Source organism: Propithecus coquereli, unplaced genomic scaffold (assembly GCF_000956105.1).
Source record: "Propithecus coquereli isolate 6110/MARCELLA unplaced genomic scaffold, Pcoq_1.0 Scaffold2, whole genome shotgun sequence".
NCBI lineage: Eukaryota > Metazoa > Chordata > Mammalia > Primates > Indriidae > Propithecus > Propithecus coquereli.
In genome coordinates, this window is record NW_012144966.1 from 5,789,949 (window position 1) to 5,815,102 (window position 25,154).

Below are 25,154 nucleotides of genomic sequence, written 5' to 3' on the forward strand. Positions count from 1 at the left end.
CATCTCACATGATCCCCACAATCATGCCATGAGGTGGAGAGTTCCAGTTTTATGAATGGAACACTGAGATTTACAGATGGACAGGCACCAAGACCTCAGCGCTAGTAAACTGACAAAGCCAAGATTCTACCCTGCCACCTCTCAGGCACTCAGCCTACTTTTTTAAAAAAGAAATTTCCCTAATGTGTAAGTTCTTAGACATCAGGCTCGATAGTCTTGCCCCTCTAAGACCCTCTGTGAGCATCCCAGGTTTGCACACCAACCGCTCTACACACTCACAGGGCATCGCATGAGAGCTGCACAAACCTCAGAGGCCTTACTGTCTGCTTCCCACCTAATGCTGGAATCGCCGGCGAATGGGAAGCCAACCTCTGCTAGGACTCAAGACTAGTATGGCATTCAGGTGGCTCTCAATGTCAGACATTGGTTCTCCTTCATGTTGACCTGTCGTTGCCGTTTGTAACTTCCACCCAGCGACGAAGGCCTGCCTGCCAGCTCAGCCTGCCCAGACACGAAGTCATCCTTTCCCACTCAAGTCCTTTCACAGACAAGGCAACCCCACCTGCCCAGCCATCCAGACCAGGGACCAGGAGCCAGCTCCACGTATCCTCTGCAGAGCCGTCACAGTCGTGAGTGGACACACTCTGGCTTTCCCTCCTCTGCGTGGCTCCCCCATCCAGGCCTCCTGACTCTTCCCACTGCTGCAGCCAAGCTTCTCTTCTCACCTTTTCTCACCTAGACTCTTCCAGGAGCCTTGGAACTGCCCTCGCTGCCTTGCATCCTTCACCTAATGGCCCTGTCCCTCCTCTGTTTGGAACCTGTCTATGGCCTCGCTGCACGTTAACATTCAAGGCCCTCCATGACTGACCACTGCCCAACTCTCTAGCCATGGCAGTCCCCACATCCACCCAGACTCCCTGCTAGGCCTGAAGAACTCATATTCTTGTCCTAGCTAGGTGCCTTCATCCATGCCGGTCCCTTGGAATGGAATGTCTACATTCTGCATTAGTCAAAATGGCATTCATTCAGGCTTCAGGGCTCAGCTCATATGTCACCCACGCCGTAAAATGTTCTCCAATTTTCCCAATGAGGATTGACTTTTCTACACAGCCCTGACAATGGGTTTATAGTCCACTCTAGCACATGGTTTATTTTTCGTGCTACCATGGCCTCTCCCTGCCTAGACTGTAAGCTACTCCTTGGGGGCTACACTTTGTCATCTCTGTATCCCCCATGTGCTGGGTGCCGAACTTTATAAATAAATTATTATAAAATTAATAAATGTTGAATAAACACATGGACTGATCTTTAATTGATCAATAAAAGATTAACTGAAGCAAACTGGCTTTTGGGGCAAACCCCTCACCTCATATTTCGGTGTATACAGTCTTTCCTCCCATGTCTTTTCTCCCTCCCATCCAATCAGGCACAAGTCCTGTCTGCTTTTTGCCTATGATGTCCCCTATGTTCCCTTGTCCTTCCTACCATAGTCACAGCCCTAGACCTGGCCCTTATTCACATCAGAGAGACCGAAAAGTCCTTGTCAGAGATTGCTAGCTGTCCCCCAATGCCGTCCTTGTCCTTCCTTTGTAACAGAACCCTGCTGTGCAACGGGACACGTGACGGGCTGGGACAAGCCCACGAGTCCCAGCTCCTCTTCCCTGCCGGGTGACTAAGTGCTGGCCAGCGTGATGGAAGGAGACGTGATGTGTACATCTTCTGAAAAGGTGGGGGATTGGGGGTCTTCCTTGTGTTTTCCTTCCTAATGCCAGAATGAGGACATCCTGGCTGGAAACCCAGCAGTCATCTGGATGCAGGATGAAGCAGCATGGAAATGGGAGCCGAGCGTGCTACAAGCAATGAGGCGCAGAAGCTTGGGAATAAATTTCCTTCTTTAAGCCACTGTCATTTCGTTTTTCTATAACTTGCAGCTGAACTTAATCCTAATTAATAGACTGTTTCTAAGTCTCTTCTATTGAACCCATCTGGCACCAGCACTAAATTCAATCTTCCCAGCACAGTATCATGCTTACTATTACGATCCTGCTCAAAAAACTGTCAGGGGCTCCTACATACCAGTAGGATCAAATCTAGACTGCTTAACTTGGCATTCAAAGCCCCATAATCCAGCCCTGTGTTACATGTTAATATCAACAACTCCCCACCAACCCTGGCAAAACACACACGTGCACGCGTACACACACACACACAAACTCTTCATCATAAACCCTCCATTCTAGCCAGGTAACTCCACACAATGTCTCTTAATTTCTGCAGGTTGAACTGAGTTTATGACAACTGAGATATAGGTAGGTAGTCACTCCCTTACAAAATTAAGAGCGAATGGTAACAACCTAAATGGCCCTTAACAATAGTATAGATAAATCGTGGTGTTGTCATGCAATGGGATATTATATAGCAATAAAAAAGAATGAATTACTGTTTCTCACAATAACACGGTAAATTTACAAACATAATATTGAACAAAAGAAAAGTCAAAAATGAGCAAAACTAATCCACAATCAGCAATCACAGATTGTGGTTACACTTGGGGTGTCAGTGCACAGAAAGGGTACGAGGGGGATTCTGGGTGCTGGCAATGTTCTGTTTACTAATCGAAATGCCCGTTACACACGTGTTCATGTCATGAAAATTAACCCAGCTACATCTTTGGTTTGTGTACTTTTCTGTATGTCTACTTCAATAAAAAGTTTGTGTTAAAAAAACAGGTAAAACTCAAGATTGGAATCAACCTAGGTGTCCAACAGCAGAAGAATGGATAAAGAAAATGTGGTATACATACACAATGGAATACTATTTGGCCATAAAAAGAATGAAATCCTGTCATTCTCAGCAACATGGATGGAACCAGAGGACATTGTTAAATGAAATAAGCCAGGAACAGAAAGCTAAACACTGCAAGTTCTCATTCACATGTAGAAGCTAAAAAAAATTGATCTCATAGAAGTAAAAAGTAGGACAGAGGATACTAAAAGCTGGGAAAGGTAGGGGGAAAGAGGGTAAGGAGAAATTTGTAAAAAGATACAAAATTATAGCTAGATAGGAGGAATAAGTTCTAGTGTTCTGTAATACTGTGGATGACTAAAGTTAACAACAATATATTACATAGTTCCAAATAGCTAGAAGGAGGATATCGACTGTTCCCAATGCAAATGATAAATGTTTCAGATGATCCTAATTTCCCTAATCTGATCACCATACATTATATGTATCAAAACATCACTATGTGCCCCGTCAATATGTACAATTATTATTTGTCAATTAAAAAAATAAAATTTAGGTCTTTCTCCACTAGTGGAGACTGACCCGTTCCTCTCTGGAACGTAAAAATATAAAAATAAATTAAATAAAATAAAAATTTTAAAAACAGGCAAAACCAATCTATGGTGATAGAAGTTAGAATAGTAGTTACTTTTAGGGGAGGTGATAATCAATTTGGGGCCAAAGGGAGGTTTTTGGGGTGCAGACCTGGGAGGCAGTTACATTAGAATGTTCACTTTGTAAAACTCTCTTGAGCTATTCTCTTATGGCTCGTGCACCTTTCCTTTGATAACAAATTGACCGAGGCTGGGCGCAGTGGCTCGCGCCTGTAATCCTAGCACTCTGGGAGGCCGAGGCGGGTGGATCACTCAAGGTCAGGAGTTTGAGACCAGCCTGAGCAAGAGCGAGACCCCGTCTCTACTAAAAATAGAAAGAAATTAATCGGACAACTAAAAATATATAGAAAAAATTAGCCGGGCATGGTGGCGCATGCCTGTAGTCCCAGCTACCCGGGAGGCTGAGGCAGGAGGATCGCTTGAGCCCGGGAGTTTGAGGTTGCTGTGAGCTAGGCTGACGCCACGGCACTCACTCTAGCCAGGGCAACAGAGCCAGACTCTGTCTCAAAAAAAAAAAAAGAAAAATTGACCCAACAAATAAAGTGTGCGGTACTACTCCAGGCTCCATTGCCCTCACATCCTGCCACTGACAGGGGGATTCAGAGAGATCAGAGTTGCAGCAGGAATTTTGGAGAGTTTAACAGGTGTTCTCTTTTGAATGGGCCACTGTGCACATTCTAAAAAGGGATAGTTAATAAGAATGATGCTGCACAGCTGGTCATGATTTGGAACTCATTCCCAGGCCCTGTGGTTGGCAGAATAATGGCCCTCCAACAATGTTCGCATCCTAACCCCCAGAACCCGTGAATATATTATGTTACGAGGCAAAGGAAATTAAGGTTGTTAATCAGATGGACTTTAAAAATAGGGAGATTATCCTGGATTATCTAGGTGAGCCCAGTGTAATCACAAGGGTCCTTAAAGGTAGAAAAGGAAGCCAGAAGAGAGCGCCAAAGAGGTGGCAGTGTGAGGACACAGCCTGATGTCGCTGGCTTTGAAGATGGGAGGAGGTGACAAGCCAAGCAACATGTGGCAGCCTCTGCAAGCTGGACAAAGCAAGTACATGCACTCTCCCTGAGAGCCTCCAGAAGGCTCCAGCCCTGCCAACATCTTGATTTCAGCCCAGTGAGAACCATTTCAGAATTCTGACCTCCAGAATTGTAAGATAATACATTTGTGTTGTTTTAAGCCAACAGTATATTTGCAGTATATCTGTTACAGCAGCAATACAAAACTCATACAGACACTGTCTGGAAATCTCAGGGAGGTCAAACACCATGCGGTGGTGATTTTCTTAGCAGAGACCTGGTTCTGGGGATGGGGATATTCTTTGTATTTCACTGTAAATGGAAGAGAAGAAGGAGCTAGAAAATCTGAGCTAGAAAAGTCAGCAAATGATGTTGATGGGGAAATGGAGACTGTGCTGAGGGGCCAGGGTCAAAGGGGTTAGTCAAGGGAAGGGAGAGAGCCCAGAAAGGACAGGAAGTAGCAGCAACTTCTGAACTGTCTAGAGAAGCCCCAGGCTGACAAAGGGAGATTTGGCCTTGACCCCTCTGGTCTTGGACTTGTCGTCTTTAAGACAAGTGAAAACAAACTCCCCTAAATGGGAAGGTGCAGCAACAGGCCCACACAGCAGTGAGCTAAAACCCTTTGATTTAAATCGGTTTCTCCAAAACCATCTGTGGCAGGCAAAATAATGCCCCTCAGAGACGTCTTGCCAAATCCCCAGAATCAGTGACTTTGTTACCTTACATGGCAAAATGGACCCTGCAGATGTGATTAAGTTCAGGATCTTGAGATGCGGAAATAAACCTGGATTTTCCAGGTGGGCCCAATGCAATCACAAGGGTTTTATAAGAGGGAGATGGGAGAGTCAGAGCAGGGAGGGGGGTTGGAAGATGCTATGTCACTGGCTTTGAAGACAGAAGAAGGGACCAGGAGCCACGAAATGCAAGCGGCTTGTAGAAGTCAGAAAACACAAGGCAACAGATTTTCCCCAGAGCCTGCAGAAGGTACACAGCCCCGCTGCCACCTTAATTTTAGCCCCGTGAAACCCATTTCAGACTTGTGACCTCCAGAACAGCAAGATAACAACTTTGTGTTGTTTTAAGCCACCACGTTTGTGAAATTTATTATAGCAGCAATAGGAAACTAATACAATAACCTAAAATAGCAACTGGGTTTTCCAATGAGCAGTGAGCCACATTTTCCACAAGTAGACGGAAGTTCTTCTGACAGTACTCTTAGAACTTCCCAAAAATGTTAGCGGGTTCACCTGCTGAGCCACTTATTTTCATGTGCAGGTATTTTGTGAAAATTTCGGTTTCAGTCAACTCACTTTGAGTTCTTACTGTATCCTTCCCAATGTGTTGGATAAATTCACAACGATCACTTCATTTAACCCTCACAACATCCTATGACCTAATATCACACCCATTTGATGGATGATATAACCAAGGCTCAGATAATAAAGGCAAGCATAGCTAATAAATAATGAGCATTTACTCTGAGCCAGCCATTGTACTGAACGTGTATTAATTAATTTAATTCTCCCAATAATTCTAGTTCCCCGTTTGTAAACGAGGAAACTGAGGCACAGAGAGTCTAAGGAACTTTTCAAACTATTTATAGTTACGGGGGGCTGGGATGGGAACCCAGGTCTTTCCAAAGCCAAGTTCAGTTGTACCCTCAAAGCACACTGCACACTTCCTGTTGTACTCCCTCTCATCACTGTCAAAGTCACTGTCACAGTCATTACCACCAATTACCGACAAGAGCCAAGGCTTCTGGAATTCAGCCCAGCCCTGCTGTTCCAGCTGAGCCCACTTCAGGCAGTGGTGGCTGTCTGCCGAGACACATGGCAGGGTTCAAGGATGACCTCACAGGCTAAAGCTCCAAGTGGCAACTGGTGCCTTGGAAGGCCCTCCCTGGCACCATTCACCAGCTGCAGCACCAATACGCTCCCTTCTCCTTGGCGCTTTGACTTCGCTCTTCCCCGACCCTTTGAGTTAGCCTCTCCTATACTTTAAGCAGAGGCGTCCTCCTTAGCTTCCCTAGAAGACAGGGAATCCCGGGAAAGGACTCCCTTGCATGTGCTACAGACCAGAGGGCAGCAAATCCAAGAGAAAGCCCTAGAGACTCTCTGCTGACCTGACTGGTCTTAAACCTCAGCCATTCACCCCTGAGTCAGCATGTCCTCTCCCGCTGCCTGTCTAGCCTCCTGTCCCAACACCTTGCCCAGGCCAGTGCTACACCCACGCACACCTGCTTCGGCCCTTTTCCTGAGACCTGAGCCTGTCTCTCCCCCTTTCCCCTTTCCCAGCCCCCACCACACCCCTTGCTTTCTCTTAGGTATCAGCCAGAACTGTTGCTAGGCAAACTATGGAATTTTTTTTCCAGAATCTCCAATGGCTCTCTATTTCAAGGAGCAATCATCTCTTTCCTTTTCTTTTCTTTTAAATTGTAGAGATGGGGTCTCGCTATGCTGCCCAGGTTGGTCCCAAACTCCTGTCCTCAAGTAATCCTCCTGCCTCAGCCTCCCAAAGCACTGGGATTACAGGTGTGAGCCTCCACACCTGGCATCTCCTTTTTCTTTAAATTTTGGGCCTCATTTCAACTACCTTTTGCTGAACAAAGACATATGGTGCTGGCTGACAAGAGCATAGGGCATGACAACTGTTTAAGGGTATTTCAGATGCAACACCTGCAGTAAGTGAGGTCAGGCCTCGGTGGCTCCAGTTTGTCTGGGTCTGAACTCTGGGAACAAGGAACTTAGAGCCCTAATTTGTAAAAAAGAGAGGCCTGGGGCTGGGCACAGTGGCTCACGCCTGTAATCCTAGCACTCTGGGAGGCCGAGGCGGGCGGATCCTTTGAGCTCAGGAGTTCAAGACCAGCCTGAGCAAGAGTGAGACCCCGTCTCTACCAAAAAAATAGAAAGAAATTAGCTGGACAACTAAAAATATACAGAAAAAATTAGCCAGGCATGGTGGCACATGCCTGTAGTCCCAGCTACTCAGGAGGCTGAGGCAGAAGGATCGCTTAAGCCCAGGAATCTGAGGTTGCTGTGAGCTAGGCTGACGCCACGGCACTCTAGCCCGGGCAACAGAGTGAGACTCTGTCTCGAAAAAAAAAAGAGAGAGGCCTGGTAACTCAGGGGCCTTAAACTGAATTCTATTGAAAGGAATAAAAGTTAAAAGTGTGGACAGTGAGGAAAATGATAGGTAGGTATCTGCATTCTCAACGGAAGATTCTACAGGACCAAGCTTCAGAGGCTGAGAGGAAACTTTCCAGGCCATAAACCCACCTCGGTATCTTGACACGGTTTTGTGAGGCTGTCCCTTTGAAAGCAGGCAGGGAGAACTGTGCAGGAGTAGGCTCGCGCATGGAAAACTCTAGTTAAATACATGTGGATTATCTGTCACCCTCACATGTTCTTGGAGAGCCTCTTTCTCTCTCTGAATTGGGCTAGAGGTGAATTCACTGCTGGTACCAGTCCTTGCTTTTTCTGGAAAGACAGGTGGTGGAGCTCATCACATAACCTTAGGATGCTCCTAGAAATGTTCTACGGATAGATGAGGCTTTCTCAGGAAAAGAAAAAGAAATATTCTAAGGCCTTTACTTGTCACATCTCATTTAATCCTCCCAGTCCTGCGGGTATTACCATGCCCATTAGACAGATGCGGAAACTGAGGCATAGAGTAGTTGGGTACCTCCAAGTTATCAAGCCTGTAAGCTTCATAGCTGGGCCTTAGACCCAGACAAGCTGACCCCTGAGTCTCCGCTCTTGACCACGGACCCCGGCAGCCTCTTGACTATCCGGACCGCCCCATTCCTCAAAGGCTGACTGTAAATGCACTCCAGGCAGATGCACTGTGGTTTCCTGATTTATGGCAGCTTGGAACTGGGTCAGGTGGGTTTGTTCAGGGTGGGAGTGTGTGTCCCTGAGGAGAGTACCTTTCTGTTGCGCCCAGTCCTGGAGACCCTACTACAACAGTCCCCATTTTTCCATCCTCTCCCCAAACTGTCCTCGGGGTTTCTATCAACTACTACAAAATGCCCTCCCCTCTCTCTCCCTCTTCCATAATATAGAGAAGCTGGAGCTTTAGCCGCCACGGCGAACCAAGAACAAAATCCAGATGACACTGGCATTAAAATACCAGGCTCCGAAGGCGGGGAAACAGGACTCATCGGCTGCCAGTTCAATAGGAGTCACTCTGCATATCCGCTCAACAAGTCTCCCTTTCCCCGCTCGGTGCAGACCCGGCCTGGGTGTCCCCGCTGCGGGCACAGCGCCCCCACGGGGCACTCCGGGGCCGCTGCCGCGCCGTGCGTCCCGCGCAGGGAGCGCGCCCTGCTCGCCGGCCGGGGGCGGCGGGACTTCTCCCAGCCGTGGGGTCGGGGCGGCGCGCCCGCCCGCTCCCGCTCTCCTCGATGGGGTGGCAGCCACGGGCGCTCGGGGCCACGCGGAGCTGCAGTGGCCGGGCGGCGGGGGGAGCTCCCGCGTGCGTCAGCCAGCCCAGGCTCTGTCTGTCTGTCTGCCTGCACCTCGGGGCCGCCGGGCCGCGCAGACCCCCGGGGAAAGCGCGCCGCACTCACCTGCAGCCGCCGCCGACGGCGCCCGGGAAGCGAGACAGGGGCGCGGCCGCCCGGGTCTTCCTCTCTGGCCTCCTCGCCTCGCCGGGGGCCGCGGCTGTCCTCGAGGATCGCTCGTGGGAGCCGAGGAAGAAGCCCGCGCCGCTGCCGCCGTCTCCTCCTCCGCCGCCTGCTCCAAGTCCCATCCCAGAGCGCTCCCCTCGCTCGCTGGCTGCCTGGGAGGCTCTAGGCAAGGGCGGGCTGCGGGAGAGGCGGCGCCGCGCGAGGGTGGGGAGCGGGCCGGGCGGAAGGAGGGGTGTCGTCTTTGGGGATGGGGAAGGCGCGGGGGTGGGGAGCGGCGGCGAGGGCGGCCCCACCCTGCAGGCAGCCCCGGGAGCTGGGCGCCCTGGCCGCTGCCACCTGGCTGCACTCTGATGGTCCCCAAGCCCAGGCGCGGATCAGCCTCCAGGCGTCGGAAGCCGCGGGCTCAGAACAGCAGAGAGCTTTAGGAGTTTGTCGGGGTGGGAGTGTGGGGAGGTATCTCCTGGGGAGCGGAGGCATGGCAGGAGTCCTGTACCCTGAACTTGGGGTCATGATCTGCAGAGGGCATCCATCGACGACGACGATGAAAAAAGTGAGACTTGGGATAATTGGTGACAAGTGCCAGGAGCTGTCTAAGCAGTGCCCGGATCACCCTGCCACTGCCAGTTCATATTAACAGAGTCCACTGGCTGGGGACCAGGCCCCAGGGTGGGGAGAGGGTAAAGACGCCAGGACGGAGAGAAAACAAGATTCCTACCCTAAAGGAACAGTGAAAGTCTAGTTCAGACAAGACTTTTGAAATTATGGGCAAAGACATTTGCAACTTTGTGAAGTGGGGGAAACTTACTTTAAAGGTACCCGCAGAGCCTTGGAGGGATGCGAGACACAAGATTGGTTAGGGACAGGGGAAGTGGCTGGCACCCCACTCTCCCAGCTCCCCTGCTCCTGGCTGCTGGGGGAAGTGGGCTGTACATCAGGCCAGGACATCTCCTAATACAGCTCCAAAATTCTATCCCCAAACCACTAACCAAAGCACCCAGTTCAGGTTTTAACAAGCTACAGGGAGAGGCAGCCAAACTAACTGGTTTCAAAATCTTGGGGTGTGCCACGGTCTGACAATTTGGTGCTTTGGGCAGATTTTGTCTTGTAATTCACCATCACTGCTATTTGATGTTAAGAGTTGGTTTCTGGAATATGAATAAACACCACGCAAAAAATCAATCCTTCAGAAAAGCTCCAGGAGGGGTCATTAAAATTCCAGCCATAAAGCAAGGGGTTAACATACTCAAGCCGTTGGGCAACCCAATGGTACCATAATGCCAAGAAGGAATCTTGGATTCATGGTCTCTTGTTCCCTTACCCTGCACCTTACACACACTGGGCACTCTCGGCTGCCTGCACTGATCAGAAATAGTCTCTTTGTTGTCTTTGGGAGGAGGTAGGTGGAGATCAGAAAGCAGAGGAAAATCTGCAGGAAATGATTGGTCTCTAAAATCTTGAACCCCACAAAAGAAAACTCTTCCTGAGTCTGGGCCAGTGAAAATCCCCCAGGAGCCTGAGAAGTTGAGTTACAGTTTATGGAAACTTATATTTAAAATGTGTTGCTTTATTCCAAGACACCAGTATGATCCAGTGATTTACCAGGAAAACAATAGCAATCCCAAAATCCTTCCAAATTTTAAGGAAATTGTGACTTAGTAACTGATTCCAGTGACTGTGGTGTGTGCCAACTAAAATGGGTGTTTTTCTCCCGTAGGGAGTCCTACTGGAATTCTTCATAATAGGAAATCTGTGTATGAAGCATGGTTGGGGCCAAGTCAAATGAGTTGTTCTACCTTGTGGGATAATCTTCAGGTCTGCCAGAAAAAATGAAGCAAAAGCAAGTTCAATGTCCTGAAATATTTAGTCAGGACAAACAATGCCCTAATTTCCAGGTTACCTTCAGGGTGAATACAAGATGATAATAAAGCTGTTGGAGAAAGACCGAATTTGCTTTTTCTGCCAGAGGTCCTGCTATGTGCTATATACTCAGCCTTATTCACAAGTGTGGGGTTAAGATTTTCAGTTCTCATGTGGGCACTTACGTAAGCAAACAAGAATGAAGTGTGTAGTATCTGAGAGCTCACGAATTAGTTGGGATTGATACCTATTTAAACTAATCATGCCTTAGTAGCTATTCTCTGGACCAGCTCTCAGTTCTCTATCTCTACATCGGGACTGCGATGCAATAAGGATTTGGGTGGGGGGGGGGTGCTCATTTGACCCAGGCCTCACATACATGAAGAGGCTAAAATATAGACTTTTGACATAAGCATCCATCTGTTCCTTGTAAACACTAGAACGTTCTGTTTTGCTTTGGTTTGCATTAGAATCCTTATGTGAAACCTAGCTCCCTGACCTAGAGGGCAGATGAAAATAACATTCTGCCAAACACAAAGGGGACCAGAGTACCGAATGAGGAAAACTAAAGGACAGACAGGTTGGCTCATGGACTTCTAGCCTACAGTAAAGCTTGTACTGAATGCAGAGGGAGAAATGGAAAATTGCAATGTCACCTCACTTGCCCTGTTCCTCTAGATGACAAATGATGTTCAAGTCCCTTGTAAACTGTTGGAGCCCCTCTCCCTCTCCCTCAAGTGGAAGGGCAGGATGTCTTATCTGGGATAGGAAAGTCTTCTCACCCAGCCAGCTGCCCATTTGCTGGAGCTGGAGATGTGGGATTGAGAGGGGAGCATTGCAAGGTAGCAGCTGGGCCTCCGCCCCAGCCCAGGGTGTCCTCCTAGGTGAGGCAGTGCTTTCCAGATGCCATCAACATGGACGATTGGTTCAATGTCCAGAGGATCCCCTTGAGGACAGGCTGACCGATGGCACCATTGTCCCAGGTGAAATGATTTCTAAATAAACATCCCACCTTGGCAAGACAGGATGAAAGGGATCAAGAAAAATTATATCAAATTGAAAATTTGTTCAGGAAACAGTATCATTTCAAAGGGGACTCAAGTGATTTTATGTGATCTTGAACTTGGACCAGGAGCTCCTGAGGGCAGGGACTGGGTTACTGTGGCATTAACCCGAAGCTTAGAGCCGTGCAGCTGCTGCGGAATCAGTCGACGCAGCCACCTGTCACGTGTAGTGGTGGCGTGTGCCTGTAATCCCAGCTACTCGGGAAGAAGACAAGGGAGCATCCCTTGAGCCCGGAAGTTAGAGTACGGCCTGGGCAATATAGTGAGATCTTGTCTTTAAAAGTTACAGAATAAAGTAAGGTAGAATAGGGAGCCTGAAAGCACAGGCAAGAGTAGAAACTTGATTTGTTTCCTTGGATATTTACAAGGCTGAAACACAGCCTACCTCAAGAAAAGATTCCACATTTGAAGTGGAGGATGGACCTCCTTTCATATGCATGGAAACGTCACTCAGCAACACAAATTGCTGCTTCTTTCATCCCTAAACCTAGCAACTGGCACAAAGTGGCCCGCTATTAGAAGCCAATAGCTTCATCCTTGTACCACTCAGTTACTTCTCTCAAGTCTAAGTTTGCATTGGTTGCCTGGTGTTAAATCAGGTTGCAAGATACTCAGGCAATGCCTATGTGCATCTGTTCTATAAAATCCCCCAGCACTCTGGCAGAGGTCTATAAGCGGGGATTCAAGAATAATAAAAATACCAGAAGTCAGGATGTTTCCACATTCTCTCTTGCTGAAGAAAACAACTGGGACATGGTTATTACCAGGGTCCAGCAGAAGGGGAAACACTGCAGACGGTCCAGTGGAAAGAATAAAGTAATGAGCTGCTGAAAGTCTCAAATAATTTATAAGATGGAGAAAAATAGCATGTAGTGTACTAAACTGAACAACTTCAATGGTAGAGCAGTCTCTGAGAAGCAGCAATGGAAATGTCTTGACTCATTTAAAACAAGAATTGACATAGCTATTCCCAAGTATGGAAAGTGCCAAAAAAATCACTGGCTACAAGCATACTACCTGTGATTAATGTATATTTAAAAAAAAAAAGATGCTGTAGGCCAGGCATAGTGGCTCACGCACTTTGGGAGGCCAAGGCAGGAGGATCACTTAGCCCAGAAGTTCAAGACCAGCCTGGGCAACAGCAAGACCCTATCTCTACAAAAAATAAAAAATTAAAAAATTAGCCAGGCGTGGTGGCTCACGCCTGTAGTCCCAACTACTCAGGAGGCAGGAGGATCACTTGAGCCCAGGAGTTTGAGGTTGCAGTGAGGTATGATGATGCCACTGCACTCCACCCCAAGCAAAAAAGCAAGACTTTGTCAAAAGAAAAGAAAGAAAAGAAAGAACGAAAGGGAAGGGGAAGGGGAAGGGGAAGGGGAAGGAAAGGAAAGGAAAGGAAAGGAAAGGAAAGGAAAGGAAAGGAAAGGAAAGGAAAGGAGGAAGGAAGAAAAAGAAAGAAAGAAAGAAAGAAAGAAAGAAAGGAAAGGAAAGGAAAGGAAAGGAAAGGAAAGGAAAGGAAAGGAAAGGAGGAAGGAAGAAAAAGAAAGAAAGAAAGAAAGAAAGAAAGAAAGAAAGAAAGAAAGAAAGAAAGAAAGAAAAAAAGAGAAAGAAAGAAGAGACACTGAGAAGAGGATGCAATAGCCAAAGTTTTAAAGAGCTGAAAGTTTCTTTTGTTTAGAGAAAATTTCCAAGTAAGTTCAGCATCCCTGGTCAAGCCTAACAAGAGAGCACCTAGTAGCACTGCTTTACTTTGAGTACCAGCCTACACATGGGGCAGAATAGTATGTCAGAATGTTTTGTAAAAATCAATTAATGGAATACACCGTATCAATAAAATAAAGGAGGCCTGGAGCCCTGGCTCACACTTTGGGAGGCTGAGGTGGGAGGATCGCTTGAGGCCAGGAATTAGAAGACGCAGTGAGCTATGATGACACCACTGCGCTCTAGCTTGGGTGACACAGCGAGACTGTCTCAACAGAAAAAAGAAATAGAATAAAGGACAAAAGCCACATGTGCCTCAATAGACACAAAAGACATTTGATACAATTCAACACTCCTTCAAGACAAAACCACTGGATGAACTAGAAATAGAAAGAAACTTCATCAACCTAGTAAAGGGTTATCTACGAGAAACCCACAACTAACACTATACTTAATGGTGGAAGACTGCAAGCTTTCCCTCTAGAATCAGGAATGAGACAAGGATGTCTTCTCTCACCAATTCTATTCAACGTTGTACTAGAAGTTCTAACCAAGGCAAGAAAATGAAATGAAAAGCATCCAGATTGGAAAGAAAAAAGTAAAAATATTTCTACTTGCAGATGACATGATCTGATATGTAGAAATTCCAAGGAATACACTAAAAACTATTAGAATACCTGAGTTTTACCAAGGTTTCAGAATACAAGATCAATACACAAAAATCAATTGTATTTCCATATACTTGCAATAATCTGAAAGTGAAATTAAGAAAACAATTCCATGCAACAGCACGGAACAGTGAAATAAAAAAATTCCACTTACAATAACATCAAAAATAATAAATCACTTAGAAATAAATTCAATAAATGAAGTGCAAACCCTATACTCTGAAAGCTACAAAACACTGTTGAAATTAAGATCCAAACAAATGAAAAGGCATCCCATATTCATCAATTGCAAGACAATATTGTTAAGATGGCAATACTCCCCAAATTGATGTAGAAAGTCAACATAATCCCTACCAAAATCTCAGAGGCTTCCTTGCAGAAATTGACAAACTATTGCTAATGTGGCAATTCAAGGGATCCAGAGTAGCCAAAATGATCTTGAAAAAGAACAAAGTTGGCCAACTCACACAATTGCCTAAAGGTGGGAGCAACCCAAGTGATCAATTGATAAATGGATGAGTAAAACATGTTGTGTCCATACAATGGAATATTATTTGGCTACAAAAAGGAATGAAATACTGATACATAATATAAAATGGATAAACCTGGAAAACATGCTAAGCTGAGGAGCTGTTCCTGTTCTTTCCCACATCTTTTCAAAGTTTGCTGGCTACTGCAGAAATTGCCTGCTGGTAGGAATTTGTTTGCTAGTGTCTATTGGAATGTTGTGATGTTCTCGAACAGGATGAAAGACAACAAGGCTTATCACACAATCTTACAGGGATTTTAGTTAAATCTGAAGTGCCCAGGAAGTAGGTGAACAGGTCACTGTACTTGAGTAGTATGTTAGCTGTTGAGAATTTCCTCCCACATACCCCCGGTCTCAGGACTGCACGGGGTCTCAGACTGGTCATTACTGCTTTCATGATACAGTGATTTACTAGGAAAAGAGAAAGCTCCTAAGAAGCACATCTAGCAATATTTTATTCAGAGCCCTACTGAATTAAGCTCACATAAAAAGGACTTGATCACAAGAACAGGAGCCAAGAATGCCATTTCTCTTTTATTTTAAATTTAAGCAGAACATTAGCTAGCCTCTCATCTCAGCAGTCCTTTAATCTTTCTTCAGAGGTCAAGCCTTTTATTACTGTGATGCTGTTACCACCTTTACAACTGTCTTCTAAAAGCCCATTCTCCCCCAACTCCACTCCCTGCAGTAAACACTGCCCCCCCCACCCCGTGGCTTTGGTAGGGTTTGCTGGAGTGACCCTTCCTTTGTCTCCTCGCATGATCTGTGGGAATGAAATTTTTTTCCAGTGTGCTCTTCTGTGAAGAGTGTCTCTGTGGAACTCTGAGCTTTACTGAGACTTTGTTGCAATTGCTGGGGGTGGGATTACATCTGGCTTTAATTTTTATGTGCTTATTTTTATTCTAGTAAATATGTTTTGAGTTCCTTCTATTTGCCAGACGTGTGCTAGGCGCTGACAGAACAGTAAGTAACACATAGACTCTCCGCGAGTTTCCAGGCCACTGGGGGATTAGAAACAAGAAAAGCAGTCACCGCGGAGGGTAAGACGTGCCTTGACTGGGTTGCTATGGGAGAACTACAGTGATGCCTCCCGGATTAATGTGTCACAGAAGGCTTCTTGAAGGAGGTCACTTTCAAATGGAGACCCAAAGGAAGAGTTATTGGCTTTATGTTTTGCTTTTTCTCACAATTCATTACTTACGTGATTTTATTAAAAAAATCCACAAGTTCAGCTGGATTTTTAAAAGGTGTTCAAAGAAGTTAACTCTCAGAGATAAAGATGATATAGTACAATAACTTCAACAGAGTGCAATAAAGCCTGCATTCCCATGGAAAATGACTGCTCTATTCTCTCTCTACTTGATAGGTATGAAAATAGACACAGTGATACAGGCTTTCTGGGGCAGAGGCAGGGAAGGAGGTTGGGTCTTAATATCTTCTATTATTCCTCCAAGATAGTACAAATTACATCAGTGTTCTACCTACTAGCCAGAGCTTGAAACCTGAATACACATACTCTTCTCAACAAAGATAAATTAGTGGTTTAAAATGGTGCCTTAGGAAATCGCTCCCTTAAAACAATTAACCACTCCAAAAGGCCCGTCTCAGTTGATCTTCCTTGGCCGGGCGCAGTGGCTCACGCCTGTAATCCTAGCTCTCTGGGAGGCCGAGGCAGGAGGACAGCCGGAGCTTAGGGGTTCGACACCAGCCTGAGCAACAGGGAGACTCCATCTCCACCAAATAAAAAAGAAAAACAAGAAGACAAAAAAAAGTAGTACACAAAACAAAAAAACCCAGCCACGCGTTGTGACACACACCTGTAGTCCCAGCTACCTGAGAGGCTGAAGCAGGAGGATCGCTCACAGCCCAGGAGTTGGAGCTTGTGGTGAGCTACAATCACATCACTGCCCTCTACCCAGGGACACTGAGTGACACTCTTGTCTCAACAACAACAAAAAAAAAAAACAAGGAAACTCAAGGAAGTTGATCTTCCTTCTGCATGAATAAATTCCTATGACAATGAAAAGTTGTTATCTGCAGAGCATTTTCCAGGGAAATTGACAGCTTTGCTTGTGTAACATAAACTTCAAGTTAAAGATCCACCCCAACTTTTTAAAGTTTACCTGGCTTTGCATGACTTGCTTTCCTTCTTGGGATGAATTAATTCAATTACTAGAAATTGACTATCCTTAGAAGTGAGAAGCTATACGTACAGAATTCTGAAATTCTAGATGTCTCAAAGATATGTATCACCCATTTTGATTCAATCTGCATTTAAGTCCTGGCTCTGCCACTTACTATGTGACTTCCCTCTAAAAGCCTCAGCTTCCTCACCTGTAAAATGGGGATAAAGAGTTATTAACATGCATGAAGCGCTTACAGCATGTCTGGGACACAGGCCGGGCTCAGTAAATGGTAAATGTCATCCTACCTCGTGAAAAGGTAGAAGGCACAGGGAAAAAAAGAGGGGCAGGCAAAAAGGACCTATGACTTTAAGTCAGGAAGGCTGCAATGATGGGGAGGAAACAACAGGGGATTTGGGGGAAAGGGAGGACATTTTCCATTTTGAGCACAATGAATATGAGATGTCAATAGGTCGTCAAGATAGAAAAGACTAGAAAGCACTGATAAAAGCAGGATTAGAGCTGTCATTATTTATGGAAGAGAAATAAAAGCAGGAAAAATAAAGACCTATAGTTAAAAACTAAAGGAAAATTTGCGAAAGTAGAGAGTAATTTAAAATACATTCCTTTAGTTAAAATGAATAAAATGAACATCACACGAAGGCCACATTGGGTCCAAAGATGGTCCCTACCATAGGACACTAGGGTCCTTTGTGCCGTTGCTGGTCAGAGAGAACAGACCCACTGTTGCCTGTCTCTCCAGAGCCAGGGTTTTCTTGAGGCAGAGATACCATAGGTGGAAGCCTCATCTGCTCTTCAGAAGGCCTGAAGTCCTGAATCTAGAATCCCAAGAATTGGAACATGTCATTGGATACAACTTTTTAAGTTGTGAGTAGGTATGGTGGGCGCTGAGACACCACAGCCCCAGGCCTGTGACTAGCAAGTAGCAGCTAGGTTGATGACACTCAATTCCAGCCTTTCCGGAGAGAAAAGCTGGGGAAATACGCCCAACCTGCCCCGGGCCACACAATTCCTTTCAAAACTGTCTTTGCTCTATTGGAGCAATAGACCCTGGACACCCTGACATACCTCAAAGAATCAGTAATTTTATTTGCTGGGTCTGAGGTTTCCCGCTTAATGATAAAAACTGTGTTTATACCATTAATGACCTTGAAAGCATATCTGAACTTTAGATGGAATAAAACAAAACTTAAGTCCATTGTGCTGTTTTAAGCCAATCTCCTCATCCTGCAGTTTTTGCTAATCAGGGTCATACTGATGGCTATATAGTGCTAAGACTTGTTTGCTGTAACATTTTCTGGGTTGGCCAAGCGACAGCTTCTCTTATGCTGTCTTGGTTCTGTAGTCAGCAGAAGGCACGTGTGGGCTTCTGGGCAGAGGGTTGCAGATCTGGCTGGTTTCCATATACTATGAGCAGAAAACTTGGCCAGTGTGCAGAAACACTTTAAGTGAATTCCATGGGTGTGGACACATCCTTGTAATTGCCTCCTTTTTCCTTCCCTTTAAAACATGTATCTGAGCTGCCAACCCCTTTTACATAGCTACAGGCACTATTTTTGGTGCTTGTTAGTTCTGAAGGGGGAGCCCTCAAAAGGATCAGCCTGCACTTCATGCTGGCAGTTCTTCTGCATGATTGTTCATTCAATACCTTGGCAACGACACCTGCCCTCCCCCTTCCAGAACTTGAGACTGCCTACATGACCAGCAACAATACAATTTAATGATATTTAAGTCAGTTTCCAGATTGCTGCAAAAACTAACACATCTCTAAAAACGAAAGGGAAATAGATGTTTTGATAGTCTCATTAGTTTTCCTCTCTTCCAAAAGCTCAGTTTGCACAGCAGGATTTTTTCTCAAATGAGGATTATTTCAAATACAATACATCCGTCTACGGAGAAAACAACTTTAAAGGTTACAGTGTATAAAGATGATCTATTGAGATCGTTACTAAGAAGTATCGTGGATTAATGAGGTGAGGGTACAGAGGAAAGACAAATGGAAGGAGATGTGGTTTGGTTAAGCAGACAAACTAATGTATAAAAAGAGGGGCGGACAGAATGGGGGGATTCCTGCATTCTTGGGGACAATAGCATAGGGAGGGGCAGGGACGAGGTCATAAGACTTGGGGGAAATGCTGTACAGAATACTCATGTAGGAAGAAGCTGCAGGAAGGAGAGGCCTACTGGCCTTAAGTCTCTTCTATGTAACTTGGCTTTCTGGAAATCTGACTAGCTTGTTCAACAGAAGCTGTTTCTAGGGTGGACAGCCCACAGTCTAAGCCAAAGGGGTTTTCCCTTCCTTTTACTCCAGAAAAGACTCAAAATTCTCTGTCCTACATGGGCCACTTATGTGGGTCAATCTGCAAACCTTGTGGTGCTGGGCTCAATGTCCATGACCTTAAAATAAGAGCTTGGGCCCGAGATGGAAAAATCCCACCAGTAAAGTGACAAGAAGTATGCAGGCACGAGAAAAACTGAGGGAATGACTGCTCTTGTTTCTCCGTGAACAGGAAAATAGGAAACAGGGAATGGATATCCAAAGGGATTGTTATCTTTTTCTGAAACGGGGTCTTGCTCTGTCACCCAGGCTAGAGCACAGTGGCATCATCACACCTCACTGCAACCTCAAACTCCTAGGCTCAGCCTCAGGGAATCCTCCTGCCTCAGCCTCCTGAGTAGCTTGGGAATATGTGCACGTACCACCATGCCCAGCTAATTTTTCTATTTATTGTAGAAACGGGGTCTCGCTCTTGCTCAGGCTGGTCTCCAGCTCCTTAGCTCAAGCAATCCTCCTGCCTCGACCTCGCAGAGTGCTAGGATTACAGGCATGAGCCACCACACCCGGTCTCCAAATGGGATTTTAAAAAAAGGTATTTATCTGGATTAGCTATGAGATGAATAGATGTATGAACTGCTGAGGCATGTAATGTGCTCTGCAAGGTTACTTTAATCCAACATCACAACCTCCCCATAATGGAGACAAGAGGACAGTTCCGCACCCTGTAGAGGTAAATATGGCTTAGCCTGGGTTATGCTACAGGTCAGGAAAAGCCAGCATCACCAGCACCACATGGGATTCTCTGAGGATGAAGAAACACCCCAGTGTCTATGGTGCTATTTGAGCGCTGCATGAGCAACAGCAGCAGTCTTGGTTCCTCTCCAGGGACCCTACCTGGACTCTCAAAATCAGCACTTCTCTCCATCTAACCATGCACCATTTTTCATACTGCAAAAAACATTAGGCAAAGAGCTAGAAAATCATGGGTAGCAACAAGCAAGTAACTGTGACTTCCTATGTCCATCACACAGGAATTGTGAAACTTATCTGACAAACCATTCCTAATAACCCCTAATGTGATTAACGTTGTGTGAATCTTATGGACATAAAGCTTCAAGGAACAGAACTCCTTAGGTTAAGTTTATAAAGAATGCTGATGAGGGCCGGGCGCGGTGGCTCAAGCCTGTAATCCTAGCACTCTGGGAGACCGAGGTGGGTGGATCGCTCAAGGTCAGGAGTTCGAGACCAACCTGAGCAAGAGCGAGACCCCGTCTCTACTAAAAATAGAAAGAAATGATCTGGACAACTAAAAATATACATATAGAAAAAACTAGCCAGGCATGGTGGCTCATGCCTGTAGTCCCAGCTACTCGGGAGGCTGAGGCAGGAGGATCACTTGAGCCCAGGAGTTTGAGGTTGAGGTGAGCTAGGATGACGCCACGGCACTCACTCTAGCCCGGGCAACAGAGTGAAACTCTGTCTCAAAAAAAAAAAAAAAAAAAAAAAAAAAAAAGAATGCTGATGAGAAATAGAACTACCAAAAGGAATAGCTGAGGCTGGTTCTCAGAGATAAAAATCCCCCCACACACTTCTTTAAATTTCCCTCAGAACATAGTAAAATATTAACTGCTCATTAAAAGCCCACTATGGGCATGAAGTAATGACATGCACTACAGGTGAGCACGTGGAATGTGGGAGGGGTGAGGGCTGGCTCAGGTCTGTTTGTCCCGTTCCTCTTGGCCTAGGAGGCTCTGACTTATCAGCGCTGACATATTTTTTCAAAAATGCCATTTTGTAAAAGTAGGTGGGTGGGAAGGGTCCTTAGGCACAATCACCAGAGTCCAAAGATAATCTTCTTAGATGTGGTCAAATCTCACTTTAATTGCTAAACGCTTCATTTACAGCACATTCACTAATGAACCAACAGAAGAGTTGCTAACTTTTGAACATGTGAATATATAAAAATCCCTTGCAGTTCAGGTAAGTCAAGAGCATACAAGGAAAGCAATCCTTTTTCTGAAAGCTGTTTTACATTTTAAAAGGTGACTAGGCATACATGGAAGTTCAAAGCAACAGGATGGACCTCGCAGGGAAAGAAAAAAACCTTTTTTCATTTTAGGCAAATATTTATCAAATACATCCCAACTCCCCTTGATAAAAGTAAGTTGGATGTCCTGCTCGAATTGGGCTAGGCAGAACACTTAGTAAGAGGGGCCCTGGGTGGGGATGGCAAACCAGAAGAAAAGGAGCACCAGACCCCTTGCAGTGCCAAAAAAGTCAGTCCTACCCCCTAACACAGATGAGACACACAGCCCTGTGGCCCAGGCTCTGGATGTCCAAGAACAGTCACAGTCAGTCACTGCTCTCACTGCCTGGGACTGTCTAATGGTCTTAATTCAGCCCACAGAGAAAATCCTTGACTGGCAAATTCAAATTGTCATTGAATTTAAGTCCTAAAGAATGTTAAGGAAATTTTTGTAACATATATATAAGGACTCCTATTAGCTTAATTACAGCAATGATTACACAATTAACATTCCTGTTTTCATAAGGGCTTGTTCTTAAACCGGAATGGTTTAAGAAAAGCACTGTCTAATTTTGATTTTATTTTACACTTTCAAAAGAGAAAGAGGGAACAGAGAGAAAAAGTACGACTCACTGCCCAATTTGGGGCCCAGCAGGTCCAAAAGCAGACTTCTCTGACTCAAGGTCCACCTCGATTCTAGGGAAGTTCCAATGCCCAGGGAAGACTAGTGAAGCCCGTTACACTCCCACCCTGACAAAGAATTCTACAGCTAATCTACCACAGTGTTCCAGCTAAAGCATGTTTAAAACTACAGAAGGTTTCAAATTAACATCTAAATTTTAAAACGTAGCATTTCAGGAACAAATAAGCTCAGAGAGCTCATCTCAAAAGTGAAATAACAGAACTATTGCTCAGACAGCCGAAAAGTGGAGCTGCTGCTCTCAGCCCTGTCCTTCCACTCTCAGACTCAGGCAGACACGTAAGGTGGCGGCGGCTCCTTGGCAGCGCCAGTCACAGTGGCGTCATCATACGGCGGTAACAGCACCTGAGAAGAAAAAAGGAAGACGAGTTAGTGTTTAAAAGTGGACGTGCGTTCCCCTGAGGTTTAACTTTCAATTAAATGTTTTCTATAATTGTACCAAGTTCAATTTTCCAGCAAGTGCATAAACTTCCATGACTGACTTTTTGACTCCTTTAAGAAGCAAATGAAGAGACTTTGAGTCCTCTCTGAGTCTTCCTAACTCTGTCCACATGTGCCTGCAGGGCTGTGTAAGGAGATGGTGGTAGCTCTGAAGAGGAAAAAGACTCCTAGGTGAGTGTGTCCTCACGCACCTGACCGACTTCAGGAACTGCTCGGGGCGAGCCCTGAGTCCTGCAGTGGAAAACGCGAGGATTTGGGTATCAACTTGGACTTAGAGCCTGGCTCAGCCACATTTTATCAGCATAGCCCTGGGTAAGTCACTTAACCTCAGTGCCCACATCTGAGAATAGAGGGCTACAAAATACCTAACACTGTGCGGCGCACACCTGAAATGGTACCTATTGTTTGAAAATGGTGGGAGAGGAACAAACAAGAACAAGCACTAAATTGATAACCTCCTTGTTTACAATTCAAATACAAAAACAATTGTTTATAATTTTTTATGAACAATCAACAGGAGAAAACATTGGCTGATTTTTGCTTTCTTAGAGTAGGAAAAAAAACACAAAATGTCAACTCAATTACCTTCTATTCATTAACTAACATTTATTATGCACCTACTATGTGGAAGGCATTGTGGGTATAAGACAATTAAGATCAAAGACAGTTTCTGCCCCCTTAGGAGTTCAGAGATGAGAAGAGGAAATAAAGCCTCAGGGTGATGGCGACAGGCCAGAACCGTGCCTGTCAGCTTCTCGGCTTCATTCCAGAAAGAGGTAGTGACATTGTGCCTGTGTCCTAAATCCTTCATACTTCAAATGATTTGTGGAAAAAGAAAATATACTCACAGACAAAACCACACTTTGTTTTCTGTTACGGACATCATTTAGACGTAAAGCAGTATACCTCAATTTCACGAATTTCCATTTATTGGTCCCTTTGGCTCCTGAAGGGATGGCACTAAGATTGTCTTAAGTTTCTAAGTTTTTATCACACTCCACTCTTCCAGCCTCACACAGACACACACCCTCTAACTGCCACTTGTCTTCTTACAGTGCTGGAGCTCCTGTAGGGCTGCAGCCCTGTTGCGCTTCCCCAAGGGTGGGGCCCAGTGCCTATGTAATGGTAGGAACTCAGGCATCTCTGGAGGAAATGACTGAGGGGCCATCTAGGCTGCCCCTGAAGAACCTGTATGGTTCATTCGGTGGGGAAGTGGAGCTGCCCACCTAGAGGGAGGGCAATGCCCTGGTTAGGTTCCAATCAGGACACAGAAGCCACACAGTAATTTCAATAAAGTTTAATAATTAATTATTAACGGGATTACAGAATGGGGAATTGACTGATAGGGAGAAAAGGGAGCTCTGATGCACTCTCATGTTGAGGGCAGCTATCCACGGTAGGAATAGGCATGGAAAGAGAACCCCTCCCCAAGGCTGGGATGAGACTGTTGGAGAGGGTGTACTTGAAACCCACTGGACGGTGGAGAAGTTTTCTGGGTTAAACCGGGTGGTGGCTAGTGTGTAAAGAACCATCCGCTGAGCTGCTGCTGACCTGCTACTCCATGCAGCGTGGAAACTGCCTGAGAGGTGGGTGTATGCTGGAGAAGCCCGTCATGAGGAGGTGCTGCCCTGCTGTCCCCACCTCCCATCTGGGTCTGGGGGGTACTGCCAACAAGATCCAAATACTCTGCAGTGCACACAGGGACCAGGAAAGCAAACCCCCTTCTCCTCCAGCGCCCTCTATAAACATGGCTTCCCAAGGTCTAGTGGTAAAGGAGAACCACGGACCAGGCCCGGCCAAGGCTGAGGGGTAGACTGCAGCCATGAAGCAGTAGATGGATAACAGGCACAGCAACACGCAGGCAATGGCAAGGCCAGAACGGTGCCTGTCAGCTTTATGGCCTTCATTCCCAAAAGAGGTAGTGACATTGCGCCTGTGTCCTAAGTCCTTTATACTTCGGGCATTATCCAAAGTAACAGTGTCTGGGGCCAATGTTCAACAGCTGCCCACGTGGAAAGGGAATGGAGTACCCAAGATACACTCAGTGCAGGAAGCCAATCCGAGGCAAGGAAGCCCTTCACATTCTCCCCACAAAATGACATCTTCCACCCTCACATCCAACAAACCAACACACACCGAGCGCCTATATGCACAGGGCACTCAGCAACGGCAACTGGAGCCTGAGAGCCGGACGGTCGGTTAGAAGGCACACAGGTAAAATGGGTAAAAGCTAGCACGACTGACGTGTGGGTGTAGACAAGATGTCAATGAAGGACAGACAGGGACACCAGTTCAGGCTGGGGAGTTGAGAAAGGCCTCTTGGTAGAGCGATAGGAGGTGGTCAGCTGTGGAGTAGAGGACGATATTCCAGGTGGAGAGGTAAGAAGGAAGCATGATGCAGAGCACTTTCTGGAACTGCCAGGAGTGTGCTATGGTGAATATTCCTGGGAGGATGTTGTGGAGATGAAGTTGGAAAGACGGGCGAGGCTCAGAGCATGAAGAGAACCTCGCAGGCCACGGCGGCTCTCCCCTCTGCGTCTCCAAGTTTCACGTAAGGACTGAGCATCCAGCGTGTGTGCGTGCGTGTACAAGTGCATTAGATATAGGAACTTAAAGTGGACACGCCTGTGACCAGCACCAGAACTATTAAATCTAGTATGACCAAGCTTCAGCATTACGCTCCACCACCTCGT

General features: G+C 46.0%; 2 protein-coding genes across 3 annotated transcripts in view; both read right to left on the reverse strand.

Moving 5' to 3' along the window:
- MATN2 (matrilin 2) overlaps positions 1–9,192 on the reverse strand; it is a 133,329-nt gene extending 124,137 nt beyond the window's left edge. For both annotated transcript variants that reach the window (XM_012643621.1, XM_012643620.1), the window contains exon 1: positions 8,994–9,192. The gene's annotated coding sequence lies outside the window, so the exon portion shown is untranslated. The remainder of the gene's footprint in view (positions 1–8,993) is intronic.
- A 12,692-nt stretch (positions 9,193–21,884) lies between these two features.
- LAPTM4B (lysosomal protein transmembrane 4 beta) overlaps positions 21,885–25,154 on the reverse strand; it is a 65,840-nt gene continuing 62,570 nt past the window's right edge. The window contains exon 7 of the mRNA XM_012643614.1: positions 21,885–22,365. Within this exon, the coding sequence (XP_012499068.1) occupies positions 22,288–22,365 (78 nt within the window). The 3' untranslated portion in view covers positions 21,885–22,287. The remainder of the gene's footprint in view (positions 22,366–25,154) is intronic.